The sequence below is a fragment of the Orcinus orca genome, chromosome 1, assembly GCF_937001465.1.
Source record: "Orcinus orca chromosome 1, mOrcOrc1.1, whole genome shotgun sequence".
In the NCBI taxonomy this organism is placed as follows: Eukaryota; Metazoa; Chordata; class Mammalia; order Artiodactyla; family Delphinidae; genus Orcinus; species Orcinus orca.
Genome location: NC_064559.1, coordinates 99,298,682 through 99,326,461, shown reverse-complemented (window position 1 = coordinate 99,326,461; position 27,780 = coordinate 99,298,682). Strand labels below are relative to the sequence as shown.

At 54.3% G+C, this 27,780-nt stretch overlaps 1 protein-coding gene and 1 non-coding gene across 9 annotated transcripts in view; both read left to right on the top strand.

Annotated features, from left to right (window-relative positions):
- The window catches only part of LOC105748829 (uncharacterized), a 51,587-nt gene that overhangs the window by 17,663 nt on the left and 6,144 nt on the right, over positions 1 to 27,780 (top strand). The window lies entirely within an intron of this gene.
- On the top strand, positions 15 to 27,769 carry RHBG (Rh family B glycoprotein). 8 transcript variants are annotated; one of them, XM_049695165.1, is made up of 11 exons: positions 15 to 185; positions 4,999 to 10,021; positions 15,014 to 15,200; positions 15,698 to 15,848; positions 15,971 to 16,118; positions 17,982 to 18,148; positions 18,451 to 18,588; positions 18,672 to 18,805; positions 19,370 to 19,491; positions 20,498 to 20,571; positions 26,231 to 27,769. In XM_049695165.1, the coding sequence occupies exons 2-11, from the start codon at positions 9,835 to 9,837 to the stop codon at positions 26,996 to 26,998; spliced, it is 2,076 nt and encodes a 691-aa protein (XP_049551122.1). In that variant the 5' UTR covers positions 15 to 185; positions 4,999 to 9,834; the 3' UTR covers positions 26,999 to 27,769. The 8 variants fall into 8 exon arrangements, with proteins under 8 accessions (XP_049551122.1, XP_049551119.1, XP_049551134.1 ...); XM_049695162.1 differs by having other exon boundaries at positions 15,647 to 15,848; XM_004284557.3 differs by lacking the exons at positions 15 to 185; positions 26,231 to 27,769 and adding an exon at positions 20,770 to 21,162 and having other exon boundaries at positions 8,676 to 10,021.

Here is a 27,780-nt window from a genome sequence, read left to right as displayed (position 1 = left end):
TGCTCTCTAAGCAGGTTAAACCATGAACGCAAATCCTTGGTGAAGAGGGTAAGCCATTATCGACCTTTGTTTCCCTGAGGTTCTGAGACTCTTAGAGCTAGAAAAGGCCGTCGTTGTGCATCAGAATCACCCAGAGGGCTTGTTCCATGCAGACTGCTGGCCCCGCTTCTGGAGTTTCTGATTCGGTAGGTCTGGGGCAGATCCTGAGAGCTCTCCTTTCTTCCTTTCATTTATTTATTTATTTAATTTTGGCTGCATTGGGTCTTTGTTGCTGTGCGCGGGCTTCCTCTAGTTGCAGCGAGCAGGGGCTACTCCTCGTTGTGGTCCACGGGCTTATCACTGTGGTGGCTTCTCTTGCTGTGGAGCATGGCCTCTAGGCGCCCGGGCTTCAGTAGTCGTGGCACATGGGCTCAGTAGTTGTGGCGCACGGGCTTAGCTGCTCCGCGGCATGTGGGATCTTCCTGGACCAGGGATCAAACCCGTGTCCCCTGCATTGGCAGGCAGTTTCTTAACCCCTGCGCCACCAGGGAATTCCCAGCCTCTCCCTTCTAACGAGCTCCCCGGTGGCAGGGGGCTGATGTGCTGGTCTAGATCAGTGATCCTCACCTCTGGCTACTCATTGAAAGTGTCTGGAGAGCTTTAAAAGAAAAATACTGGTGCTGAGACTCCACCCAAACCTATTAAATCAAAGTCTCTGGGGGTGGGGGCAAGCACTGGTATTTTTTCAGAGTTTCTTCCCCAACCCAAATGATTCAGAGGGACACTGATCCAGTGTCTCCACCAGGCCAGCATGGTTCACTTGAGGGAGTGGGTGCTGCCATACGGGGTCTCTCACAATCATCTGCTGAGCCTTTTCAGCTTTCCCGCAGTGGCTCTGGTGAGTGTGCTTTAGGCCCCCTACCCCTCTGTGTCTATGATTCTCCTGCCAGGAATTACCCAGCTACCTGCCCAGCTGCAGGAAGCCCAGTCTCCTCCCAGGGCAGCAGGTCTGGGTGCTAGAAGGCTCTTGTACCTAAACCTGGGTCTGACTCCTACAGCTTTCTCCAAGCACTTAGTAAGCCAATTCCGTGGTGAAGACAGGAACCAATAGTGCCATCCACAGCCCCTGCAATCTCAGACCTCCATTGCCCAGATAAAGCAGCCCCAGTTCCTGTAACATCCTCCTGTGGTTTTCATCTGAACCTGCTTCTCTGTTTATTGCTCATCTCAGATGTGGCAGTTCTAACTGAATCCAGAACTTCAGGTGTGTCCAGAGCTTGGAAAAATGAAGATCGGAAGGGGAGATTCAGAACCCTGGAGGAGTTCTCTGGGAGCATTTCCCCAAGACACTCCTCCACCCCACTGGCCCAGCTTCTCCCTTCCTGAACCCAGGATCTTCTGGGTTTTTTCATCTGATATTTGCAAACCACTTGACAGGAGTTTGATGCCGTCAGACCACCAGTTTCAAGGAGTGACACATTTTATTATTATTATTATTCTTTGGCCACGTGGCGTGGCTTTCGGGATCTTAGTTTCCCAACCTGGGATTGAACCGGACCACGGCAGTGAAAGCGCTGAGTCCTAACCGCTGGACCACCAGGGAACTCCCAGTAGTGACACATTTTAAAACAATACAGTTAAAAAGAACTTTAGTAAGTTTCACATTAGTGAAGAATCAGGGGTTTTTTGTTCCTGTTCTTGACAGCTTTTCCCGTTGCTGTGTGACCAACGCATAGAATAGTGCCCGGCACATAGCTGGCTCTCAGTAGCCATTTGCTGCATATTTAAATGGCTAATAAAATGAAATACTTAAATAGATAAATATTTATTGAATGAGTAAGTGGGAAGGATAATATTGTTTACAAACTGATCTGGCTAAGAAGATAGGACAGTGAAGGGCACACTGAAAGCCAGCCAGGGAGCCTAGCCCAGCCAACAGGGCGGGGTCCCCCTCTTTCCTGTCCACCATCGCTGCCCACGCCCACGGAGATGGAGGGGTGTGGCCTGCCCCCTCCATGGGAGCTAACCTGCTACTGGCTTGAGCTGTGAGTGCTGGAGCTGCAAGCCTAGGGTGAAGGTGTTGTTGGCAGAGGAAGGTGGGGACTGGTGTGATGACTTAGCTCCATTGCCAGCTGACCAGCTGTCTCAGGGTGGAGGGCCTGGCAGAGGAAGCAGTAGGAAAGGGCGGGCCCTCGAGGATGGAGATCTGGAAAGGACTCCCAGCGGCGGGAAAGGACTCACCCTGGTGGAGTCAAAGTCCTGTCTCCTTTCAGCCCAATATTTCAGTCAGCAATTGGGTGTGGGGACCATGCCATGCCCAGTAGAGGGGTTGCCCTCAAGGTGGCCCAGTCCAGAGAAGGGGTGGAGGTATAAATCCCAATGGGGCATCCAGCACTCTAATTTGGGGAGCACACAACAAGGAGCCCAAAGGCAGGGAATCATACTTGAGGTGGGCCTCGAAGGTGAAGTCCTGTTTTAGTTGAAGAAGGGGCACGCGGGTAAGATCCTGAACTAATTACCCGCCAGAACTAAAGTACAGAGTCTGGAAAGTGAATCTCTCAGCCTGGAGGGAGAAACAGGCTGCATTTGGGAGGGGTCTTCTCGGTTCCCTGCTGGAGATGGGCCCGCCACCAGTGGCTCAGGTCAGAAACCTGGGTACCATCCTTGACTCGTACATTAGTCAGCTCAGGTTGCCATAACAAAACACCATAGACTGGGAGTTTCAACAACAGAGCTTTATTTTCTTACAGTTCTGGAAGCTGGAAGTCTGAGATCAGGGTGCCAGCATGATCTGTTTCTGGTGAGAGCTCCCTTCCTGACTTGCAATCAGCCACCTTCTTTCTGTTGACCTCACTTGGCAGAGAGGGCGAGAGTGAAAGCGAGAGCAAAAGAGGTGGGGGGAGCTCTCTGGTGTCTCTTCTTATAAGGGCACTGATCCCATCATGAGGGGGCCACTCTCATGACCTCATCTAAACCGAATTATCTTCCAAAGACCCCATCTCCAAATACAGTCACCCTGGGGGTTAGCACTTTGACGTATGACTTTAAGGGCACACAATTCGGTCCATAGCAACTCCTTTCTCTCTCCCCTCATATCCAATCCTTCGGTAAACCTTGTCAGTTCTACCTTCCAAATATTGGGCTGACCAAAAAGTTCGTTCGGGTTTTTCGTAAGACGTCAAGGAAAAACCCGAACGAACTTCTTTTGGGCCAACCCAGTACGTCCAGAATCTGACTGCTTTCTGCACTGTTACTGCTACCGTCGGCTCTTGCCTGGGTTGCAGCAGTGGCGTCTGGACTGGTTACTTGCTCCCCAGACAGCCAGAGGGATCCTTTAAAATAATACATCAGGTCATATTATTTCTCTGCTCTTGACCCTTCAGATTGCTCCCCGTTATCCTTACGGTAAGGTCCAAACTCCTCACCAGGGCCTTGAGCCGTCTGTGTGCTGGCCCCCGCTACCCCTCCTGCACTGCCCCATGTCTCACTGAGCTCTTGTCACACTCCTTGCTGTTCCACCTCAGGGGCAGTGCATTTGCTGTTCCCTTGGCCTATCAGTCTGTAAGATCCCCTCTCACTTCCTTCCATCCCTCCTGAGGCCTTCCCTAGCAATCCAGTCTAGCAGCATCCCTGTCACTCTATCCTCTAGCCCAGCTTTGTTTTCTTCAACAAACCTCTCGTGACATCTTATGTATCTATTTGTGTGTGTTTATTGTGCTTCTCCCCCACTAGAACAGCAGCTCCATGAGGGCAAGGACGATGCATATTTGTTCACTGCCAGGTCCTCAGGGTTGAAAGCAGGGCCTGCTTGACCTTGCAACGCATGGCTCAATAAATAGCTACGAAATGAACGGCTGAATGGTCATGACCTTGCTTAACAGCATTAAGAGACTCAGATCCCACATTCTCCTCTGTGTCTCAGGAGCTTGGTACACTGGTGGAGCTGCAGGAGGGAGATCAGAGCAGACAGCCCACGTCCCTAGATGTGCCCCAGGGAGGCTGAGTCTGATCACAGCCCAGTCTGATCGCTCTTCTGCAGCTCCTGTCAAACCTTATGGAACCATCTTACCACCTCCATCCCGGCTGCTTCAGGCCCGGGGCAGAGAAGATGTGCTTCCAACCTTTACAATTGTCCTGTCCTGGGTCGTATGTAAAGAATATTTCTATCCAACTGCTCCCTTTCCAGAGAAGAGAGGTGTTCATCACAAAGTGTCACTCACTTTTGGGGAGGGGAGGATGGGACTGGCCTAGGAGAGCAAGGGTCCAACACCAGGATGCCTGAACAACAGCTCCTGGCAGAGGGAGACGTAGTAGGGCTTGAGCCAGCTTTCCTGGCTTCTCCAGGGTGGAGTGTGGTTTTGGTTGGTTTGGTGGCGGCAGCAGAATCCTTAGGAGAACTGAGGAAGGGAAGCTGGGGTGGGGATGTGGCTTCTCATCTCCCCGCTCCCTTTAACTGCTGTCACCTCCGCCTGACCCATTTCTAGATGCAATTCCACTGCACCCTAGATTCCCTCCCAGCTTTTCTCTCTCTGTCTCTTTTTTTTTTTTTTTTTGCCTGTGCCACATGGATTGTGGGATCTTAGTTCCCCGACCAGGGATGGAACCCTGGCCCTCGCAGTGAGGGCTGAGTCCTAATCACTGGACAGCCAGGGAGGTCCCCCCCTGGCTCTTCTCTTAAGTGGCTCCAGTCAGGCACTTGAGAGTTAACCGAACACAATTATATTTTTAAAACTAAGGACTGAGGGACTTCCCTGGCTGTGAGTGCTGACCAACAGTCACAACCATGGCTGTACTATTGAAGACGTACTACATGTCACGTGATTTGTGGACCTTAATCCTCACAACAACCCCTGTGGGGTTATTACTATTCTTATCTCCATGTAACAGATGAGGAAACTGAGGTTCAAGGCATGGTAAGCAACTTCTCCAAAATCTCTTTTGGACAGAGCTGGGACTCTGACCTCTGTCCCTCTCATTCTGAGGCCACACTCTCACCTTCTGCTCTTTGCTGTCTTTCAGAATTTTACTGTTCAGAAATTGATCACAGACCCCCCACAGGATCGCAAGAATTGCACCACTGAAGCAGAGCTGCTGTCAGGCCTTGGGAACTGAGACTATATCTCATCCATCTTGGCATCCTGAGAACAGAGCATGATTCTGCTCTGTTTGATGGTGATGGAACGTGGAGGATATTCCTCCAGAACCTAGCACGTAGCGTAGCACCTGGCACATAGCAGGAATGCAAACAAAATGTATTACATGAGTGGAAAACATTTTAATTTGATATCACTGCCTTCTGACAAACTTTTTCCCCAAGGTATTGTCATTTTCATTTTACAGATGAAGAAACCTTAACAAACACAAGTAATCTGATTTTGGCAATGTTTTACATGGAAGTTATTTTGGTGAGCCTCTGGGGACAGAAAGCCATATTTGATTTTACCATTGGCTGTATGTAAACACAACAATATTTTGTATGGTGCCACTGTGGCTGTGGTTTTTGGGAAAAAATGAGGTCTGGGATTTTCCATCCCCAGAAAATGAGTGCTGACGAGTTCTCTAGTATAGTTTCTTTTTCTAGTTTCATACCAGACTGTTAGACAAAAAGGAATCCCCCTGTTCCACCTTACCTGTGAAATTAGGCCAGATCTCATGGTAAGCCTCACTTCCTCTGGGAAGCCTTCGCTGATCACCCCCAGCATGGGTTGGATCCCCGTAGGACCTGTCTCCCCCACTATCACCTTGGCAATGCGATTGCCTGCTGATTCACTTGCATCCCCCCCAGATAGACCTCCCACCCCCACCCAGGGATGTATCTCGTTCCACTGTATCTCCAGCCCCTAGCACCGTGTCTGGCACACAGTAGGTGCTCAATATATGTTTGTTGAATGAATGAAGGCTCTGCCTTCTCCCAAATCTCCTCTATTCAAGAGTTGTGTTACAGGGGCTGCTGGTCTGATGGCCCTTTCTGAATATGCTTGTCCTAGGCCCCAGACTCTGCTGGTCACTGCCTCCAGCCGATGACAGGAAAACACATCAAGTCTGTGTCTGCCCCCTCCATCCTTTCCTGTCCCCAGAGGCACATGTGCCCATAGTATGTTGGAGTCAGCAACCCATTTGCCCTCTCTGCTCAGCCAATCAGAACAATAATAACCATATCTGTTGACTGCTTATGAAAATGCCAGTGCTCTACATCAATTATTTGTAATCTTCATAACACTTCCACAAAGGGAATATTATTACTCCTATAGATAAGGAAACTGAGACTCAAAGAGAGCTCAACAATTTGCTGAGGTCACACAGCAAAGATGTATTGAATGAAGGAAGGAATGAACAAACAAGTGTCTTACTGATTCTGGTGCTTTGCTGTTTTTCTCTTTTGTTCCTCATAAACACTGGGGATAGCTTGATGGAGCAAAAGGACCCAATTGGCTTTGGGGATTCCTGAGCCAAGAGAGCAGAGAATAGGGAGGAGGTGACCCCAGTAGAGAACAGCTCCAAGCAACCCCGAGTTACTCAGTAACCCAAACCCTGGTCCCCGTGGACAGCCTGGCCAGGCTGGGCCAGGGCAAGCAGCAGACGCCAGTTCCCCTTGGCCACCCTCAAGTGCCCAGCTGGTCACAGCTGGAAACTGGAGATGGAAGGTCAAAGATTGGGCAGACCCCAGGCCGGGCAGGATGGGAGCTGGTGACAAAGTTTGGGCCCTGAGAGGAGGTCAGGGGTGGAGGAAGGGGTGAGAAGTGAAGCCCCCCCATTCCATCAGAGTTTTCAGGGCCAGAGAAGGCAGGAGGAAGGGCCAGGGGCCCTGACAGCACTTGGCAATCCAAAAGAAAACCATGGACTGAGATTCTCCATAGTGGGTGGTGGGCCAGGGGAGCCCTCACAGGTGTAGGCCTGCCAGGAGAGCCCTCAGAAGGGGCGGGTGGGCCAGGGGGACCCTCAAAAGGGGAGGACTGTCAGGGTTTTGCTCTCTGTTGGACCAGGGGTGATACCAGATGGTACCCATTAGTTGTTAAAATACCAAGATCCAGGGCTTCCCTGGTGGCGCAGTGGTTGAGAGTCCGCCTGCTGATGCAGGGGACACGGGTTCGTGCCCCCGTCTGGGAAGATCCCACATGCCGCGGAGCGGCTGGGCCCGTGAGCCATGGCCGCTGGGCCTGCGCATCCGGAGCCTGTGCTCTGCAACGGGAGAGGCCACAACACTGAGAGGCCCGCGTACCGCAAAAAAACAAAACAAAACAAGATCCTCCTATAAAGATGGTACTTAGCAGTTCCCCAAAGGTCTCCAAGTATGCCCTCAAGAGGTTGGCCCAGCTATCCTGGCCCTTCTAGGAGGCTCCCTCTAGACCTCCCACAATCCAACAAATAAAGGGTTGACACCTGCCAGGTCTGGAGGCATCCAGGACCCAACCATGTTACACGTGTGGCTAGAACCTCAGGTCACAGCCTCAGGACCTGGCTTAGCGTTGACGCTAAGTGAATATTCGTTGAATGAATGAATGAGCAACAGAGGAGAGGGAAAATCAAAGATTCAGAGGAATTCAGAGAGACTAAGAGAGACAACAGGTGAATAGAGATGGAGGAGGCTGGCATCAGGGTGGAGGCTCCCAGAAGATGCTGGGAAGGCCCAGCTCACTCCTTCTTTCTCTCTCGCGTTCTGCTGCTTTTGAAGACTCTTCCCCTTAAGGGCCTGTCCAGTCCCTGCCTGTGCAACCCAGGGCAGCCCCTGCTCCCAAACAGGGCTCAGGAAGCAGGCTGAACTTTTGGGGCAGAAGGCTGGACCTGGGAGGATAACCCAGATGCTGAATTATCTGAGAATCATTATCCAAAGGCTGCTGACCAGACATCTTCTCCTCCCCCCCGCCCCACGCCACCACCTGCAGAGGAGCTAGAAAACAGCCATCTTGCTGACCAAGAAGTGAGAGAGAGTCTCAGGGTCAGGGGCCACCGAAGGCCAGAGAGGCTGCTCAGCCTGGTAGAGCAGTGCTATCAGAGGCAGCTACCACCCTCCCATGCCTGCCTGGCTGGGCACCTAGAATCCAACTGTACCCCAGAGCCCATGCTGGGCCAGAGGATCAGGACCCTGAGGGGAGGTAGGGAGGAGGTGAACTGGGGAGAGGGCAGAAGGGGAAGCAAGGAGGAGGGTCAGGGACCCCTGTCACTCCTGTCCCTTCCAATTCTTGAGAAGGGGCAACCCCCATTCCTAGGAGGAGCCCTACCCTGCATCAGATCTGGGCAGTGGCTGGTCCCTGTGGGCCTAGGCCACATCCCCTAAGAATGGCAGCTCTTCCTTCAGGCCGAGGTCTGAGACATCTTTGCAAATACCCACAAGTCCCTCCCACACAACAACCCCTTCAGACAGCTGGGGTTAGGCTACGGGCATTGTAGACAGAGGGCCTTCCCCACCACCAGCCCCACTGGCCTTCACGTTTTCCTCTTTGAAGCCCCTTGTGGCCTCTGGGAGTCAGAACCAATAATGTGAGGGTCCTCCATCTGTTTAGAGGTCTCCAGGGGCCCGGCACCCACTGGGTAGAGGCCACGTACCTCTGCCTGCTGATACCCACCCCTGGCCTCAGTTCCTGAGCACCGTGAACGTGTGCACGGTTTCTGCTTATGTGGGTCCCCTTCTTGAAACATCTCCTCTTCTTTCTTTCTTCACTTACTCAGTTTCTAGGTTGGCCTTCCAGGCTGCCTTCAGACACCACCTCCCGGGAAGCAATTCTCCATCTTTGTCCCCTCCCTCATCCCCACTCCTGTGGGTTCTGCAGCCTCTCCTCTAGGCCCCCAGAGCCTCTGTGATTCCCAGGGTCACACATTTACCCCAGTGGTAATTTAGTTCTCTCCTAAGTGTCTCTCTCCCAACTGGACATTGGCTCCTGGAGGGAGGGGTCATCTGGTTCATCTCTGAAGCCTGGTTCACAGTAAGTGCTCAATTAACAGCTGCCTCCTCGTTGTCTATTTACCAGGACCCCAGCAGATGCAAATCTTGCTTGTGTAACAAGGGTCTCTTGACTCTTAACTGAGAAGACCCTCCTGCCATCTAGCTTCCCTTCTTTCCAGCTGCTGGGGCAGCCCAGACCCTCTCATATCCACACTGGACGTGCAGGGAACCCAAGTGTCAGTTGGCCCCTGCCCAGCCTGCTCGCAGGTCCAGCCTTCTGACCTACAAGTATGGTGGGATGCAGACGCGGGTGAGGAGGCTGAGGCTTGGGAGTGGGGTAAGGAACTCAACTGTTGAGGCTCAGACCTCCCCGGCCAGGTTAATCATCAATGCCTAGAGAGCCGGCTGTTCTTTATCTCCGTTCCCTATCGCCTTTTCAGTTGGGCAAAAGATTGAGTAATCCCTCTCCTCTCTCTTGTATTAACCCTGGAGGGGTTCGGCCAGGGAAGTCTGAGCCTATAAGGCCGCTTATTCTTTGGGAAACACTCTCTAACAGCATGTTTGAGGGGGCCGGTGCCCTCCCTTCTTCCTCTCCCCCACCGCCCCCTGCGGTCCCGCAGCTGCGCCCCAGCAGGCAGAACATAGGGCGCCTCTCTAGGGTCATTTTCAAGGACCTGTCCCAACCGGAACGGTGCCAGGGTCAGCTGGCCCAAAGGAAAGAGGACTTGGGGGTACAAACGCCCCATCGCCTTCCACTCCTTGCCCCACCTCAGGCCTGGGACGCCGCCCACCCTTCCCCGCCTCCCGGGCTGGAGCCAGGAGCTGCGGGCAGGTAAGCCACCTTGTGGGCGGGGCCTGGCTCCAGTGGGCGGGGTCTGGCTCGAGTGAAACCTACCCGGCCCGCCCGGTGAGTGTCTCCCAGAGCCGCGCGCCAGGAGCCCTAGCCGGAGACGGAGACTCGCAGCCTCTATCCCATGGCCGGGTCTCCCCGCCGCACCGCGGGCCGGCGACTGCAGCTGCCCCTGCTGTGCCTCCTCCTCCAGGGCGCCACCGCCATCCTCTTTGCGGTCTTTGTCCGCTACAACCATGAAACCGACGCTGCCCTCTGGCACTGGCACAACCACAGTAACGCGGACAATGAATTTTACTTTCGCTACCCAAGTGAGTGCGGGTGAGGGCACGGGGAGAGCTAAGGCCCTAAGCTCCCCCGATGTCTTGGGAGGGAGCACTTGGATGCCCAGATCTAAGGTGCCCCAGATTTATTATAATAACACCCTTTCACTAGCGTCTGCCACGTTCCAGGTATTATGCTGAGGGCAGCACATGCATTTTTTCTCCTTACTCTATGAAGTAGGGAAAGATGGGGAAACTGAGGCTCAGAGAGGTTAGGTGGCTGGTTCAGGGTCTTGCTGTCAGAATTGAGGGAGCTGGGATTTGAACCCAGATCTGAAGCCCCAGCTTTACCTACTCTCTTGTTGGCCTAGTTGGGCTTTGCTGGGCTGTTCAGAGACTTTGCCTTTCCTGGGGCCTCCACCCTGACCACAGGGAAAAAAATCATCTGGGCAGGGGAGGTAGGGAGTGGGGCGCAGGGGGCAGTGATGGTATTAGCTGTGAAGGCAGCCAAGACTAGTGGACTGAGACATTTCTTCCCCAGTCCCCCAAAGCTGGTCCTTCCAGAGCCAGAGAGAAAATGATGTAACTATCCACCAGCCAATCACAGAGTAGCAGCCCCCCAGCCCTGCGAAGGAGGCAAGGCAGCCCATTTCACCCAGGAGGAAGCTGAGGCTCAAAGGGGTTGTGATTTGTTCATGATCACCTACCATGTGAGTGACAGAGCTGGAACTAGGACTCAGCCATCCTCAGGTCCTAGCACCACAGCTCACCTGCCTGCTGACAAGGCCCAGGAAGGAGAAGGTTAAGCCCCTGCCCCCTGTTGTGGACAGAGCCTCTCCCTCAAGATTGGGGACCCAACCTTGTGACTCAGGCCCTGGGCAGCTGGGACCAGATGTCCCAGACTTCATCACAAATGTTTGACCAGGTCTCTAAGCCTCAGTTTTCCCCATCTGAGCAATGGGGAGAAAGATGCCTCCATTTGAAGGATATCCATTCAAATGAGGCCCAGAATGTGAGAATCTCCTGTAAAAATCCCAGGCTGTTATTACCCTACTTTCTGTATGCAGAGCTGGTGGCAGTGTGTCCCCACCTGACACTCTCCCAGCCCCAACCCCAAGAAAATGAAGCTCACAATGCTGAGGATAGAGAGGGTGAGGTGGAGGCTTGGACCTGGGTATAAAGTGCCAGAATACCGGCCACCCTAGGCCGAGGGAGGGCTACAGCTCCTCCCGCCCCACATTTCACCCCAATTCTGGCTGCATGAGGTGAGCCATGGATGCTGGAATCAAAGCCAGAGCCACAGAGCTGGGATGGCAGACTCTTGGGGTCATACATTTGTCCACAGAGATGGGGAGTTGGGCAGGGACAGTCCACAGGCTGAGAGAAGTAAGCTCTTGTCCTAGGGTCTGACCTGGCTGCCTGCCATGAACCCCCATTTGCTTCTCCCATGGGCCTCAAGGCCTCCAAGCCCTGCTTGCTTCACAGTCCTCCCTGAAACCCCCAACCTCTCATCCCTCTGCTGCAATGGTAGGCTCTCCTGGATGCACAGTTTTCTGTCCCTGGATTGCAATAAGAGGAATAGCAGTGGGAATCCTACCTCTTTTTCTGCACTAGGTTTCTATCCCTGTGGACTTGGGACCCTGGTGCAGGGATGGGTTGGGGAGGAGGGAGGTGTGAGGTCCCTGGAGCGTGGGGCTTTGATGAGCCAAGTCTTCACCTATCCCTGTGTCCTGGAGAAGTGGTCAGGGCCAGAGGGTGGTGTAGCCACTGCCCTTTGATTTGGGAGATGAAAGAGAGTTTTGCCGCTGTTGTTTAGCTGTGGGACTAGCCAATGCCAAATGCGTGGCTGCTCTGAGTGTCTGTCTGTGACCTCTATAGGAAGGGCCTTTAGAGCTCATCTGATCCACTCCTCTCAGATGTGGAGAGAGAGCCAGAGAGGTCATGTGACTGCCCAAGATCACACAGCAAGTTAGCCAGCCTAGAACCGGGTCTCTTGACTCCCCATCTGCAGACTCTCCCCCACATTACAAACTTCTTATCCTATGAGGCAAGTAATGGAAAATAAGAAAGGGGGAAAACTAATACAACATGTAAAGCAACTATACTCCAATAAAAAAAAAAGAGAGAGAGAGAGAAAGAAAGAAGGGGAGAAACTAGGGGAAAAGACTAGGCATACAGGGGACACAGAAGCAAAGATGAGAAAGGATTCTAAGAAAAAATACGGACAGGTTCCTTTTTATATATCTCTGAGACCTGACTTGCAAGGAGAGGGATTTAGGACAAACGGAATCAGGATTTTCTTGAGGTGGGGGCAGGGGGAAGTGACTGGGACCAGAGTGGTTTGTGACTTTTCTAGGAGAATACAGCCCTATCTGCCCTCTTAAAGGCACGTGGGGGTAGAGTGGTGGGGGCAGATGGCCTCCCCAGCTTACCACTCCCTTTTTCCTGCTTCTCACATTTTATATCCCCACTTTACAGATGAGGAAACTGAGGCTTAGAGAGGTTAAGTGGCTTGTCCAAGATCACACGGTGAGAAGTGGAGGGGGGAGGTGCTGGAATTTAAATCCAGCTCTGTTAGATGCTAAAGCCCCAGCTTTAACTGTCCCCTTGTCCCACAGTCTGACCTTGTTCAGGAGTCATCTGGTGCGGTTGGGGAGGGGCAATAAGGGAAGGAGGGAGGGTGAAAGGTGGCCCTAGAGGTGCATGGGTTTGGTGGGGGTGGGGATATGATGGAAAACAGGCTCCATCCTGCCCAACCCAGGGATCCCCTGAAGGGAATGTTGAGGGGTCATCTCATCTATGCCCCTGCCTCCAGCTGGAATAGCCCCTTACCCACCACAGTCCATGGAGAATGTCTGTGTGGAATGTTCCACAGAGTGGAATGAGTAAAGGAGATTTCTTGATGTTTAGACTCCAGGTGAAAGGCCAAGGGATTGAGTTTTGATTCCAAACAAACCCGGGGTGGGAGATGTAAATATTATCGCCATTTAAGACAAGTTCTAGAGCGGTTTCGGCATGAAATGGGCATGACCCAGCCCCTTTTGTTGCTTTGTTATCCTTGGGCAAAAGGACAGACCTGGCACCCCCTTTACTGTTTGCACAAGGAGAAAACAAGTCAGGCCGTGAGGCTAAAAGAACTAAGGCTTCGGGCTGAGTTCTAAAAGATACTCTCCTTTTCTGTTGGGTTTTAAGATCTGAGAGGGAAGAGAGATCTGGGTGATTTGGGGAGTGAGTTGGGCTGGAAAAGTGGCACAGTGGTGGGGACATTTAGTGAGGCCAGCGGACCTCCAGACCCTCACCCACTTGGCCACTGGGGCTGGCAGCTGAGCTGTAGACCTCCAGTTCCAACATGCACCCCACCCTCTGCCAAGGGCTTGCAAACTCATTTCCTATCAGCCCGTACACAGCACACACACACACACACACACACACACACACACACACACACAAGCAGAAAAATTTGCTTCTCTCAAAGTCGTTGATTACATTCTAAAGTTCAGTAATAAATTTTTGGCTTGTTGGTCCTTCACCTTTAAACAAAAAAGGTGATTGTGATTTTCTTTCTTTGTGGTCTGCCTCTTTGTACAAGACACGCGATCATTTACAACAAAAACGTGAATAAGAAAAGTATAGAAGCAGTGCACAAATAAGGAACACTGTGAAGGCCTACAGTTGTTATAGTTGAAATTCCTGTAGCTCTGAGCTTCCAGGCAGCTAGGAAAAAGGGGTAATATGGTCAGTTATGTGTTCTCATCAGAATCAAGGAAGGCTCACAAATGTGATTCTTTGATCCTTTGATGGCTGTCCTCCACCGACAGCTCTACATTCGCAGAGCCTGGTGCATGACTGCTTAGTAAACATCTATCACATGAATGAGGGAAAGCAAACCAGCTCCTGGTTCCTCAGGGGAAATGACATTTCCTAGTACTAAGTTCCAGGAGAAATTTCTCACATGGAGCTATGAAAGGAGAGTTTATGGTCGTGGTTGACCCTGTTTCTCAGTAAGTTATTTACAACAAATGCAATAATGCACTCAAGTGTTTCTCTAGTATTTCTCAATTAAAGCCAAAGATAGCACAGCATTATGGATACATAGACCCAAGACGAAGGAAACAGGACCAGATGCACTGGCTGAACATCATAGTAGCTTGTGTTTCAAACCCTATTTACAAGTAGATGGGGGGAGGGGTACAGAACAAACTAATACAAAAGCAAACTGTTGTATTTATCTCATTTTCACTATTACTGTTTATTATTTTAGATCTTTTTACACAGAATAGAAAGCAAACAGAAAAGACCCCAAATCTCCCTGCCCAGAAACCCCACCGACACTTAAAAAAATTCGTGATTCATCTATAAAATTAAAACATTCAAAGTATAGAAAGAAACAAACTATAGGGTAAAATCCTCCTTCCCGGAGTGGCCATATTGCACACCTCCAGGGGGCATTATTTGCTCCAGAGTTGTACAGCTCAGCAGCCCTGCCCCCTCCCTTCAATTTCTTTTCTCTGAGATAATCTCTGTTAACAATTTAAAGTTATTTTTGTAAATTAATTTATAAAATTTAAAATCCTGAAAATGGAGAGGTATAGATTCTGAAGTATGAGGAATGGAGGGTAGACATCAAGAAGGACTTCCGACAGAAAGGGAAAATTTAAGAAAACCCGGCAGGGGAAGAGAATTTCCAGCACAGAGGGCAGGGACTGCGCCAGGAAAGAACACAGGAAAGGTTGGACTTTTCACTGGTTGTAAGCAACCCAGGGATAGGGCAAATGAGTGGGGCAGAGAAGAGAGCGGAAGGCTCTACTCTCTTGCTCTGACCTGGCGACAGCAGGGATGGTCTGGGTCCCACTGCTCCAAGCTGGCCAGCTCTGCATGGCGGATCCGGGCTGGGAGGCCGGCCATGCCCAGGGAGTTTTATAGGCTCGGCTCCAGCCTCAGGGCGGCCCTGGCTTGTGAGAGCTGGGGGCGCTGGCAGGATGGCTGATTGGTGGATGGGTGGCAGCCTGAGCAGCCCTGAATGCCCCCTCCACCCTGCAGGCTTCCAGGATGTACACACCATGATCTTCGTGGGCTTCGGCTTCCTCATGGTCTTCCTGCAGCGCTACGGCTTCAGCAGCGTGGGCTTCACCTTCCTCTCGGCCGCCTTTGCCCTGCAGTGGTCCACACTCGTCCAGGGGTTCTTCCACTCCTTCCACCATGGCCACATCCATGTAGGCGTAGAGAGGTGGGCAGTGGCAGCCACCCTGGCTCCCTTCAGGTCTACCTGGGAGGCCCCTGTCCAAGGGACCCAGCTCAAACCCAGTCCCTCAAGTCTGCTCCCTGACCCAGGTTTTTGACCCATCCGTTGATTTCTTTTAGGTGCCCTGCCTATTCTGTTGCCTGATTTCTTCTCCCATCCTCGAGCCGCACCTCCCCATTTCTTTAGGCCCCTTATTACCCAAGAGATGTTGGGAGGATAGATAGTGTCATGGAAAAGGGCAGGGTTCAGAGGAGCTCTTGATTCAAGATCTGGTTCTTCCACCTGTTGTGGGCTTTGTTTGCTAAGGCCCAGAACCTCCCTGAGACTCTGTTTCCGCATCCACAAAAAAGGCAAGGTGATACCTTCCTGCCTACCAGGGAAGAGCTTAGGTGGGTAGGCTCATTGCCTCCTCCCCTCCCCCCACCCCCCAGGGCTGCCCTCACTTGCAACCCCCTCTCACCCTCCCCATCCCAACCCCCCAGCATGATCAATGCTGACTTCTGCGCTGGGGCTGTGCTCATCTCCTTTGGTGCCATACTGGGCAAGACTGGGCCGGCTCAGCTTCTGCTCATGGCCCTGCTGGAGGTGGTGCTGTTTGGCCTCAACGAGTTTGTGCTCCTTAGTCTCCTCAGGGTGAGTCTGGATGGGGATGGGGTGAGGAGTGGGAGTGGCCAGGGCCAGGCCCTGAGCAGGGAGGGCGTGGGGTAGGGGCAGGGGCGAGGGGCTGCCCCTCCACCTCAGCTCCACCTCCCCAGGTGAAGGATGCAGGAGGCTCCATGACTATTCACGCTTTTGGTGCCTACTTCGGGCTGGTCCTCTCCAGAGTCCTCTATAGACCCCAGCTGGAGAAGAGCAAGCATCGCCAGGGCTCCGTCTACCATTCGGACCTCTTTGCCATGATTGGTGAGGCCTGCTGAGGTGTGGTGGGTATGGGGCCGGTTCATCTCCAGGCCTGGTCTTGGGGTGCCACCTAGACTCCTTGGGGCTCTGGCTGGGAACTCCCTTCCAACTCGGATTCTTCCACCAGAGCCCCGGGAATCCGTGCTCACCGTTCTCAGTAGTTTTATGACAGGTTCTTAGAACTCAGCACTGGGGTATGCACATGCCCTGAGATCCATCCTAGGGGCCTTTCTCAATCGAAGTCTGAGGGCACCAATCTCTGTTGAAGACCTCCAGTGTTCCCACTACCGACAGTTAGATACCAGACTCCTCAGCCTGGCGCACCCACCCCTGCAGGATCTTGGCTACTCCTCCCCCCCTTGCCCCCTCCCCACTCACTCTCCCCACGCTCTCTCTCCAGCCAGACTCAGCTTCTCCCCATCTCTAACCTCCAGGCTTTTGTCCCTGGGGCTGCGTCCCCCCTCCTGAGGTCACGTCCTCTCAGGGGATTTCCTGGAAGCCCCTGCACTCTCAAGGGGGAGGAGGAGAGGTCGTAGGTCACGCCGGCGAGCAGTAGGGTCTGACCCGCAAGCCCCATCATCACCACCTGTTTCTCCTAAGCGCATACCTCCGCCTTGGCCTCTGCTCCTCTCTCTTTGTTCACTAATGAGTCAGGAAAGGAAATCCATATTTTATGTTTTTTTGTTTTTTTGGTTTTTTTTTGCGGTACACGGGCCTCTCCTGTTGCGGAGCACAGGCTCCGGACGCGCAGGCTCAGCGGCCATGGCTCATGGGCCCAGCTGCTCCGCGGCATGTGGGATCCTCCCGGACCGGGGCACGAACCCGTGTCCCCTGCATCGGCAGGCGGACTCTCAACCACTGCGCCACCAAGGAAGCCTTATTTTATGTTTTTGAGGGTAGTATTGAGTAGTGACCGAAGTGCCCATTCTTACATTAAAAAGAGACTCGTTTTGTATTTCTTGCTCACCTCTGGGTTTGTTGTGAAATAGAGCATGTGGAATCCTAGGTCAGCTGAGGCCTCCTTGCCCTTTGAGACTCAGATAAGTTTAGCTTGAAGTCCAAAGGCTTCGCCAAGATGTCTGTGCTTTCCTGCAAGGCTCACATTCTCAGATCTCCTCTGCCTCCCAGCTTCTTCCAGACAGGAAAACTGACCTCTTCCTTGATTCCTCCCAAAACTCTTCTCAGAAGACGCATGTGTATGTGTGGTAGATTTTAATCAGACTGTGGAGGTGCAGAAGTTACATCGCACCCCAAGGACCACTCAGGACTAAGGGGCAGTCTCTCAAGCCTCTTTGCTCTGCTGACCCTACCCTACCGGGTCCCCAGCTCCCCTTCACCTGCCCTTGGCCCCTCCCCCTCTCCCTCCAGGACTGACCTGGGACCCGCAAGCAGAGCATATGTCCTTACCCCAGATGCGCAGGCCCAGCCCATCGGTGCTCACGGCAGGGCCCACCCTCTCCAGAGGGCAGTTGAGGTTATAAAACAAGTGATTTTCCTCTTATGTATATCAAGTACCAGATTAGTGCCTGACATGTGGTGCCCTTTGCCTTTTTTTTCTTTCCTTTTCTGATACTTAAAAAATCTCAACCCCCTGTGGTTTTCAATCAAGGAGCTCCCTTTTGTGCCAGTACCCTGCGATAGCTACCATTTGTTGAACATTTAGTACTGGCTAGGCCATGCGCTATGCACTTGGGATGTATCACCTCATTTAGTCCTCCCTTTATAAAGTGGGTATCACTATCCCCACTTTACAGGTGAGAAAACTGAGGCTGCTGAGGGTAGGTGACTTGAGTGCAGTTACACAGCTTGTGCCTTGTGGGGGAGTCACCTCCTTCCTCGCATTCTGCCTGCCTGCCCACCGTTTAGGGACCATCTTCCTATGGATCTTCTGGCCTAGTTTCAACTCTGCACCCACTGCGCTGGGGGATGGGCAGCATCGGTCGGCTCTCAACACGTACTACTCCTTGACTGCCAGCACCCTCAGCACCTTCGCCTTGTCAGCCCTTGTTGGGAGGGATGGGCGGCTGGACATGGTATGGGGGAGAGGCTTGGGAGAGGCAGAGGGAGGGACCGGGAGGTGGGGGAGAGATCGGAGACCCTGCAAGGAGGATTCTCCAGGGGAACAGGTAACGGCACAGGCACAGGGGGCTCCATCTGCACTGGAGGCGTTGGGTCAGAGCATGAGGTGATGACAGGATAGCAGGAGAGTTAGAGGGTTAGATGGTGGGGGGACTTCAGAAGCAGTAGGTGCCACTGTGGTGGGCGGGGTTGGGTTGGGTGTGGGTGTGACGATCTGAAAGGGCCTCCAACGCCTTGTTCTTCTGTGCTCCCTTAGGTCCACATCCAGAATGCCGCACTGGCCGGAGGGGTTGTGGTGGGGACATCGGCTGAAATGATGCTGACACCCTTTGGGGCTCTGGTAGCTGGCTTCCTGGCTGGGACCGTCTCCACACTGGGGTACAAGTTCTTCACGGTACAGATGCCTCTTGGGCCCTGGGCAGAAGAGGGGGTCTTCGGAGTGCACACGAGACTCATTATTGTTGTCCTGTTCTCCAGCCCACCCTTGAGTCAAAACTCAAAGTCCAAGACACGTGCGGTGTCCACAACCTCCACGGGATGCCTGGGGTCCTGGGAGCGCTCTTGGGGGTCCTTGTGGCTGGGCTGGCCACCCATGAAGCTTACGGAGATGGGTGAGTTCTCCCCACCCTCACCCCCCATCCCCAGTGGAATCGTTATCCCCCTTGAACTAAGTCCCTCACTCTCTTCCTCCTATTGTGGACCAACAAGAAAAAGCTGTCTATTTTCTTTCATTCATTCATTCATTCATTCCTCTACCTCCTGGGAGCTGAAGAAACTGGAGTGAACAAGACTGGGGACTGCCTTCTTGGTCCTCACTCAAGTGCAGCAGAGGGTCATTGAACAAATGATTTCAATAGTGTTATTACTAAAGGGTCAGGAAAGAGATACTGACCCTTAGGATAGACTTTTGCACATCAGGGCTCAGAAAAGAGGGCAGGCAAAAGTGACCCTCAAAGTGAGCCTTGAAAGGTGTGAGGGTGTTGCTGGCACACGGGAGGTGGGAGGGTGTTCCAGGCTATGGGCCTGACTGGAGCAAAGGCCCGGAGGTGACTCAGCCTGGCAGCTCCCTTGAGGCCCTTTTGGCCGCTGCAGGAAGCGGTGCAGTGCACTGATGCACTGACCAGCCCTGGCTCCATGCTCCATCCCTGTCTCCCCCCACTCTCCCCTCCCCACAGCCTTGAGAGCGTGTTTCCACTCCTAGCCAAGGGGCAGCGCAGCGCGACGTCTCAGGCCATGCACCAGCTCTTCGGACTGTTTGTCACACTGATATTTGCCTCTGTGGGTGGGAGCCTCGGAGGTGAGTGACCTTGGCCTGGGGGGGAGGGGGGGGATGGGCGTTGTGAGGAGCTCCAGGGAGGGCAGAAGACAGAGGAGGGGGTTTCTCTGGAGGAAGGGCCATTTCATCCCATCCCCCTGCCATTCATTTACTCACAGGTATCTGTTGAGCGCCTACTTTGTGCCAGGTGCAGGGTGGGGTTGTACATTTAAGGGGTAACTTCCTCCAGATAAGTAGGACAAAGTGGGTACTTGCTCCCTTCCGATGCCAAGGGAAGGTGGGAAGCCTGCTAGGGGCTGACAGATCCCTCTCCTCTGTGGCTTCCCTGTGCTGCTCCCTCTGCCCACTAGAGGGCAGCCCAACCTCAGGCTGAGGCCCTGAAGCGTGTAGGGCTAGGGGCAGGGAGGGAAGAGCCCTGCCTGTCTCATCACTAGACTGGAGCACAAAAACCTTCCACAGAGGCAGCCTGCCCACTGACGCCAGGTCAGGCAGTCCTTCCTGATATCTGGCCTTAGTCCTTTTGGCCTTCAGAAGAAAACGTCTGATTGAGTATCCCCACCCTCCTGCTCCCACCCTGAGATTTTCATTCTCAAACAAGGTGCAGCTCATTCATTCATTTAATTACTTACTTACTCAATAAACACTTCCTGCACCCCTCCTGGATAGGCGGCCACAGAAGGCTTATGAGCTGTGGTTCATGACAGACTCACTGTTTGGTCCGTTCCCAACTGTGCCAACTTGAATAAGTTATTTAACTTCTTTAAGCCTTGGCCCCCTTCTCTGTAACAGAGGGATCATATTCACCTTGCAGGATTGCTGTGGTTGCTTAAGGAGGGCAATGCACGTCAAGCACTTTGCATAGGGCCTAGCAAAAGTCGGTGCTCGATAAATACCACTGTGATATGCCTGTGCCGGGCATCGCGTTGACTTCATGCCTCCTGGCTCCTCTGTGCCCGGTGGTATTGAGTGGCAGTCTCCCCCATGGGGTTGGCAAAAAGCCTCACACATGATCCCCTACTGCCACCAGGGCTCCTGCTGCGGCTGCCCTTCTTGGACTCCCCGCCAGACTCCCAGTGCTACGAGGACCAGGTTTACTGGGAGGTGAGATGTGGTTGCAGCCCCTCAGGCCCATGGGGCTCTCTCACCCTCCAACCTTCCCTTCCCTGCCGCACCTCCTCTGATCCAACGTGCCTCTTTCCTTCCTCGCTTGTCTCTTCTCCTCTGGGGTCCCTCCCTGAGCTGTGGTCTCCAGCCCCCTGGAGCTGCCCCTTCACCTGCTCCTCCATCCTTGCCCTCCAGGTGCCTGGGGAGCATGAGGATTTAGCCCAGGGACCTCTGAGGGCAGAGGAACTGGAGACTCGGGCCTAACTTGCTTCCAGGACTTGAAAGGACGCTCTCCTTTTAGAATATGATGGCTGGCTACCGTTGGGAAGCTTTTCTTTTCTAGTTCCCATCACTTCTGCTGCAAGAAAGAAGACAGGAGCCGGAAGGAGCCTCCTTACCATAGGCAGCATTGGGGAAGGGGCTGTAACTAGTGTGGTGAGGGGAGAGCCTCACACAGCCCCACCCCACCGCCCCACGCCCTGCAAGTGAGGCACCCAAGTGACTGCTGATCCACTGGACCAGCATCACTCCGTTACAGTGAAGCCTGAGCCAGGGCCTGAAGGTGATAAATACCACGGTCACCGAGGACTCTCACTCCTTTTTTTGTGCACTTGGAATTTGGGGGGCTCCTCCTACCATCTAACTCACAATTTTGGAACCTCGGGTGAGAAAGGACCTTAGTGGTGACAATATCCTGCCTCCCTGGGTCCATGGAACTCGCCCTGGGATGCCGTGTTCTGCTAGGTGGATGCCCAGACTGGGCTTACCTGCCTCCAGAGACAGGAAGCTCATTCTCCTGCAGCCAAGTGTGTGTTTGTTATAGGACAGACAGCTCAGGCTCCTGGAGAGCTCTTCCTATTCCAGAACGGCTGCCACTCTGACCCTCAACTTGGGTGGCCACTGAACAGAGTAGGAAGAGGGCCCCTGCTGGGACTAAGAGGGGCATAAGGAGTTCTTTGCCACTAACTCCTCAGAAGCTCGAAGCAGCCAGCCCCCAGGCACCAACTTATGTCCCTGTCCCGAGTCTGAGGAGTGGGGACTAGGAAGGGCAAATGAGTTGCTGCAGAGAATGGGGCTTCCGTCAGCCCGAAGCCATCTGATCACCAGAGGGCGCTCCAGACCCAGCAGAGGAAGATGCGGCCTTTCTTGCCCCTCCATCCTCTACCAAGAATGGGAAGTCCTTCCTACAGCCTAACGGCATCCCTGTCTGCTTCAGCTCTGGTCCTCACTATTCATGCCACAAGACTTTTCTGAGCTCCCAGTCCCCACCACATGTCATTCCAGATCTCTCATTCAACAGAGAATCCATCCTGCCAGTAGACCAGAGCTCCTTTCCCAGCCCTGAAGTACTGGGACCCCCCTCTGCCCTCTCCTGCTCTTCCCTTCTGGCAGGAGTGAGCATGACTAGAGACCTCTTTCTCAAAACCAAAACCCATGCACACGTAGGAACCCAAGGAGGGATTGCTGAGGCCTAGTTCTGGGACAGGGGCAAAAGGTGCCCCCACAAGGCTCCATCCTCACTGTAGCTGAAGGGACTGAGTCTGGCTGGGGAAAGAGGTCAAGCACAGAGTTGAAGAAAAGCTGAGGAACAAGGAGGGAGGTTGAGAGAGAAGTGCCCCATGGGGACCACGCCTGCCCATGTGGCCCAAATATATTTGGTATATCCCTCCCCTTGAGCTCCCCTCCTTCCTCCACAGCCTCCCCTGACCATTGCTGGCTGGGGTAGGTATGTTGGAGGGAGATCCTTGTGCTGAGGCAGGATGACTGCTGAGATTGCAAAAAGGTACCCTGTCCTGTCAGCCCCTGCTGGGAGGGAGTCTGGGCAAGCAGAGGCCCATCCCCCATTTCACCCTGCAGAGCCATGGCTCTGCCTCTGCATGGATCCAGGTACAGCCAGCTGACCTGTTCTGCCCCTGAGCTCTCTGAGCAGTCCTCAAACAGAGATCTGAAAGACTTCTAGGAAGGAGAGACTTAAGGATAAGACCCTCCCTGCCCTTGCTTATCCTGGGTGGGAAAGGCTACGAGTATTCATTTATTACGCATACCACCAACATTTTCCCACTTGATCCTTTCCTTCTACTCTGGTTCTTTCTTGACCACAACCAACTCTCCTCCAGGCTTGACAGAAAGGGGCTGCTCTAGCCTAGGCTGGTCATTGCTACCATCTCAATCCAGGGAGGCTTCCTGGAGAAGTGACAACTGAACCCTCCCTGGGAGAGGGCAATTACCCAGCCAGCTTCTAAGGGAGGAAAGGCTACAGTTCCTAGGGTGGCCCACCAAGAGATCCCTGAGAAAGGGTGATGGCTGCCCGACAAGAGATGGCCCTGAATATCCCCGAACCAGATAGTTCAGGCTCCATCACCCCCATAAAGCCTCTCACGGCCTGGGAGACGCTGCTGAGCTCTACTGCAAGATACAGCACCCTAGAGCTTCCCTGGTGGCGCAGTGGTTGAGAGTCCGCCTGCCGATGCAGGGGACACAGGTTCGTGCCCCGGTCCGGGAAGATCCCACATGCCGCGGAGCAGCTGGGCCCGTGAGCCGTGGCCGCTGAGCCTGCGCGTCCGGAGCCTGTGCTCCGCAACGGGAGAGGCCACGACAGTGAGAGGCCCGCGTACCACCAAAAAAAAAAAAAAAAAAAAGATACAGCACCCTGGCTTCATGGCTCAGGGGACTCTGTCCTGGACTGAACTCTCCTAAACCAGGCCTTTGGTTTTTCCCTCTGCATTTCCTCCTCTCCCTCCCCCAGCTTTTCCTGCAGTGCCTAGCACCCTGGCGGGCAGTCCATAGATTGTTCGGTCCAAATGATGGACCGAGCCATCATTACTGGTTTGGGTCTGGGGGGTGATCGTCCCATTACTGCTTTCAGGCAGGGAGCTCAGAGGGCAGGGAAGGCAGGTATCCTTGGAGCCTCTCTGCTTCACCAAGGCTAAGCCCCTCCCCCATCTTTCCTGTAGCCCCTGCCTCAGCACCATTGGTTCCCCACACGGTGGCCCATCCATTCAGGCTGGGTTGACAGGGTGACAATGAACAGGTCAAGGAGATGGCGGGGACAGGGGCAAAGGGAGCTCCTTCCTCACCCCTTCAGGACAATGAGGCCTCTGCCCCTCAGGGACAGCCCCTCTGATCACCGCCATTATCACTCTCAATGCAGGACAATCAGACACTTGCCCACTCATGAACTCCGTCTGGCCAGCCCCAGTGCCTGAGCTCGGGGGACAATGATGGACGAGGACACTTGGCCCCTGCTCGCCTCCCAGGGCCCCACTGATGGGGAAGGTTGGCTGCGCTGGGGTCAGTGTCAAGCCAGCAGAGCCAGAGGCATTAGGAAAGGGTTTCTGGAGGTGGAGCTGTACGGGCTTGGCACAAGTATGTGTGGGCGACAACAGAGCTTCCTGCCCAGACATCTGGCTGGGAGGTCCAAGGTTCCCCACGCGCCTCAGGGTGCTTCTGTGCCTGTGTGGCCAGAGCCCCCTGGGCCGGGCCGGGAGCTAGAGCTGCTCCTCTGACCTCTGGAGGACCTGGCGCCCTGAACCTGCATAGCCTGGGGAAGGCCTGAGATGCCCCGTTATTGGGATTCAAATCACGGCGCATGGTGGCCCCAGCTCAGGGAGGAATTAGACACGGCGTGGGTGTCCGAAGTGGGGGTCGGTGGCGGTCCCGGGACAGACTAACTCGGCAGCCGCGTCCCCCGCCCCACCTCACCCCAATATTTCTCTCCCACCGTCACGATCTCCCCCGCCCGGCTCTGCGCGCCCCATCTCCTTTGTCTGGTCCTCCCGCCCGCTCCCAGCCGGGTCCTCCGCGCCGCCCCGCGCGCCCCGGCCCGTGCGCCCGCCGGCGCTGCCGCCGCCGCCCGGGAACAATGCGGGCCAATGTCTCCGGGCGGGCGAGCGGGCTATGCAAATGTCCAACGGCCTGTGAGAATCCCCCTCTGCCGCCGCCCCGGCTTCCACCGCCTGAAAGAGGCTGGCGGCCAGGCCCGGGTGGGGGAGGCCGTCCCTGCATAGGGATGAGCTGTCTTCCCGGAGCGCCCGCCCGGGACAGAGCGCTATTGTCTCCGTGCCGCCGTCTGATCGCCGATCGGAGTTCGCCAGCCCGGGGAGGAAGGAAGAAGGCGACCCAAACCACGCCTTGGGGCCAGGCAGGGGTGGTCACCTGTTCCCTCCATACCTACTCCTCTCCCCAAAGAGCCTTGACTTTGGGGTCAGACCTTGGTGGGCCCCCAACTTGGCACCCCACTCACACAAATCAGTTCATTTCTGAGCCTCGTCTCTTGGAGGTTAAACCTAGCCTATAGGTGATGCTCTTCCCATCCTCCCTACCTGTTAACTGCCCTCTCCATCTCCATCCATTTTTTCACATTACATTGACCAGAGGTGTCTCTGGAGCCAGTTCCCTTCCAGAACCTTGAGGGAAATACTTATAGTTTCCCCAAAGCAGGTTACTGGACAGAGATGCCCCCGAGGGATCCTCTGTGACTCGTGAGCCCCAGGCCCAGTCCAGGCCTCCTTCCTGCTTCCTTCTGCTGCCACCACCAGTTAAGAAGGCCCACCGTTTACTGGGAGAAGCCCTAGCCATGCAGGACTGAAAGAAACTTCTCCAGTGATGTAGAGGTGCGGGGGAGTGGTTTGCCACAGAAAGTCCCCTCCCACAAGTGAAACGTGCATCCCTCTACCCCAGCCCAGGAGCTTGTGCCCATCTAACAGGTGGTATTGGCCCAACACTGGATAGTAGGCAAGGGACCCTATGCGGGAAGCAGAGTCCATTCTAGCTGGGAACTTGGCCTCTGCTCTTGGGTGCTTACAGGCTGAGCTCCAGTAACTGGGCTTTCGACTCTGCAAGGTGCAGGACCCGATTCCACCTTTTCTAAACTCCCACACAGGCTCATGATCAAGGGCTGATGCCACTCAGGTGGGAGCTATTTCAGAGATGGTTCCTGGGCCCTTGAAACAGTGATGCTTCTGAGGCTCATAAGGTTTTCGGGGCAAAATCAATCGGGGCAACATCAAAATGAGAACTGTCCCAGGAAGTCCAGGTTTTCAGTTCCAGTAAGGCAGGAGAGGGTTGAATGGGGAGAGGAGGGAGGAGACGCTGGTAGGGCAGGCAGTCTTCCGGGAAGCAGGGCTTCTAGTGCTGCCTCAGAGGCCTGTTCATTTCTGGTTTGGCCCAGGCTTTCACTAAGACGGAGCACTTCCTTCTGTCCTCCTGGCCTCTGTGACGAGATCCAGGTACGACATGCGTGGCAACTCCACTCTGGGGAGGTGGAGGTGCAGTGCGGGCAGTGGAGCCTGGCCTCCTGGGATAGCATTTGGGAGACAGATAAGAGGAAAGTTGGGGTCAGGGGATGTGGGCTGGGAGCTGAGGCATTTTATGGTGCCAGGGAAGTAGCCAGAGTCCTGTCCACCCCCACTCCCCACCTTTGGAAGTGGGCCCCCCTCCAACTCCTCACTGCGTCTCTGCTCCAACCTGGAACCCTCCAAAACATTCTGACCTGGGGCTGCCCAGCCTCATGGAAACTCCTCCGGGGACCCCAAAAGCCACATCTGAAAGAAGCCAAACCCAGGTCCCTGCACGTCTCCACACATGGCTAGAGGCTCCACCCGCCTGAGCCCCAGAACACATCCTTCCTCCCATGACCCTCCCTCTTATCTTCCAGGACATTTGCAGGTTGTCCCCAGAAGAGGTTGGACCAGAGATGCCTGCTCTGAAGGGGGCCCTCTCTCTCTCTCTGGCCTGGATTTCTGGAGCTCTCTGGGCCTGCTCTGGATGGTCTTTGGAAGGTCCCTGGGCAGGACCCAAGCAGACCCATCCTGGCTCTGAGGCTGAGAGAGGAAGTGGGCTTTGTTGTGCTGGGGCATCGGCTGGATTCTTAAGTTCGCTTTTCCCACCCTGCTCGTCTTGGCAGGGGAGCCCTCAGCTGGAGAAGATGCCCCCCCCCACCCTAGTGTCCCCTCCTCCCCAGCTCAGCACCATCCATCTCCGTCTCCCCAGAGCGAGGAATGTGGCTCCGGGACACTGCGGGGCTTGTTCCCAATCCCCTTCTAGCTCATTTCACTTGGGCTTTTACAGGCGCGCCTTCATCCCACAGGCTGCTGTCTGGGTTCTGGCTCTGACGGCGCAGACAGAGATCTCCCCTCCTCCCTGCAATTCCTCACGCTTCATTTTGTCCCAACACCATCTGAGGAGGCTACGCCGTGGGGGGTCAAGGAGCCCTGGTGTGGGAGCCGGTGGGGGCAGTGTCCCCCTTCTTCCCAGCCCTCCAGCCACTCAGCTGGCCTCTGCTGGACCCTACAGCTGCACGGTATCTGCAAGCTATGCACAGGGTCTGCAAGCCATCCATCCCCTCACTAGCATTCCTGTCTGCGCCCCGCAAGCCTCGATTATTGGTGGAATTAGTACCGGGCTTCTTGTTGGCAGTTGCTAATTAAGACCATTTTTAAACGTGGTTATTAATGCTGCAGAGGGCTGTAGCCGCCGGCATCTATCACCCGCACCACTGGCGAGGTGCTGGCTCAGGATGGCTCCCGCCTGCCTCCATGTTGCCCCACCAGGCTTCAGGTCTTCGAGGCAAGGGTTGGTGGGTACAGAAGTTCGGAGGGGGTTTAACTGAGCCTTCCAGAGAAATGGAGGGGCCGCCTTCACTCCAGGGTGCCCCCAAACTGGAACCGTGAGTGTGTGTGTTGGTTGGGGGGGGCACTGTGTGAGCCACGTGCTGCCAGTATCTTTCTTCCCCAGAATGTTCAGGGCTGCGTCAGGATGGAGCTCATGAAGACTCTAGGGAGAGCTTGGGCCATCCCCTAACGTGCCCCTCTGCTCTCCAGCAACCCAAATACCGGCTCTGCCTTGAGCCAGGTGAGGGGGACCATTTCAGTGAGACCCTCCATATAAAAGGGGGTGATGCAACCGAGTGGAGCACTTACCTCACAGTTTGTGGGTACCTACCAGGTGCCAGGCCTTAGGGATCCTCTCATAAATAAATCACCCTTCCAGGGCACTGTCCCAAATCCCTCCAGACTGGCTGAGGTCTGCCTCCTCTGTAGACCCCCTCACCCCCTTTCACGCTTCAGCTAGCCTCGCAGTGTGTTGTAACGAGCTATTCATTTTTACCTGCTCACCCCCACTGGACCACGCCTTGCTCAAGGACAGCGGCTGCATGTTGCTTACTGCAAACAGTAAAAGTCTTTGTTGATTCAGCCTTCTGGCCCC

Coding starts and splice junctions, on each gene's coding strand:
- RHBG (XM_049695162.1), top strand. CDS start 9,835: ATGGCCGGGTCTCCCCGCCGCACCGCGGGCCGGCGACTGCAGCTGCCC. Junction 18,149..18,450: donor GGGATGGGCGGCTGGACATG/GTATGGGGGAGA, acceptor GTGCTCCCTTAG/GTCCACATCCAGAATGCCGC. Junction 18,589..18,671: donor TGGGGTACAAGTTCTTCACG/GTACAGATGCCT, acceptor CCTGTTCTCCAG/CCCACCCTTGAGTCAAAACT.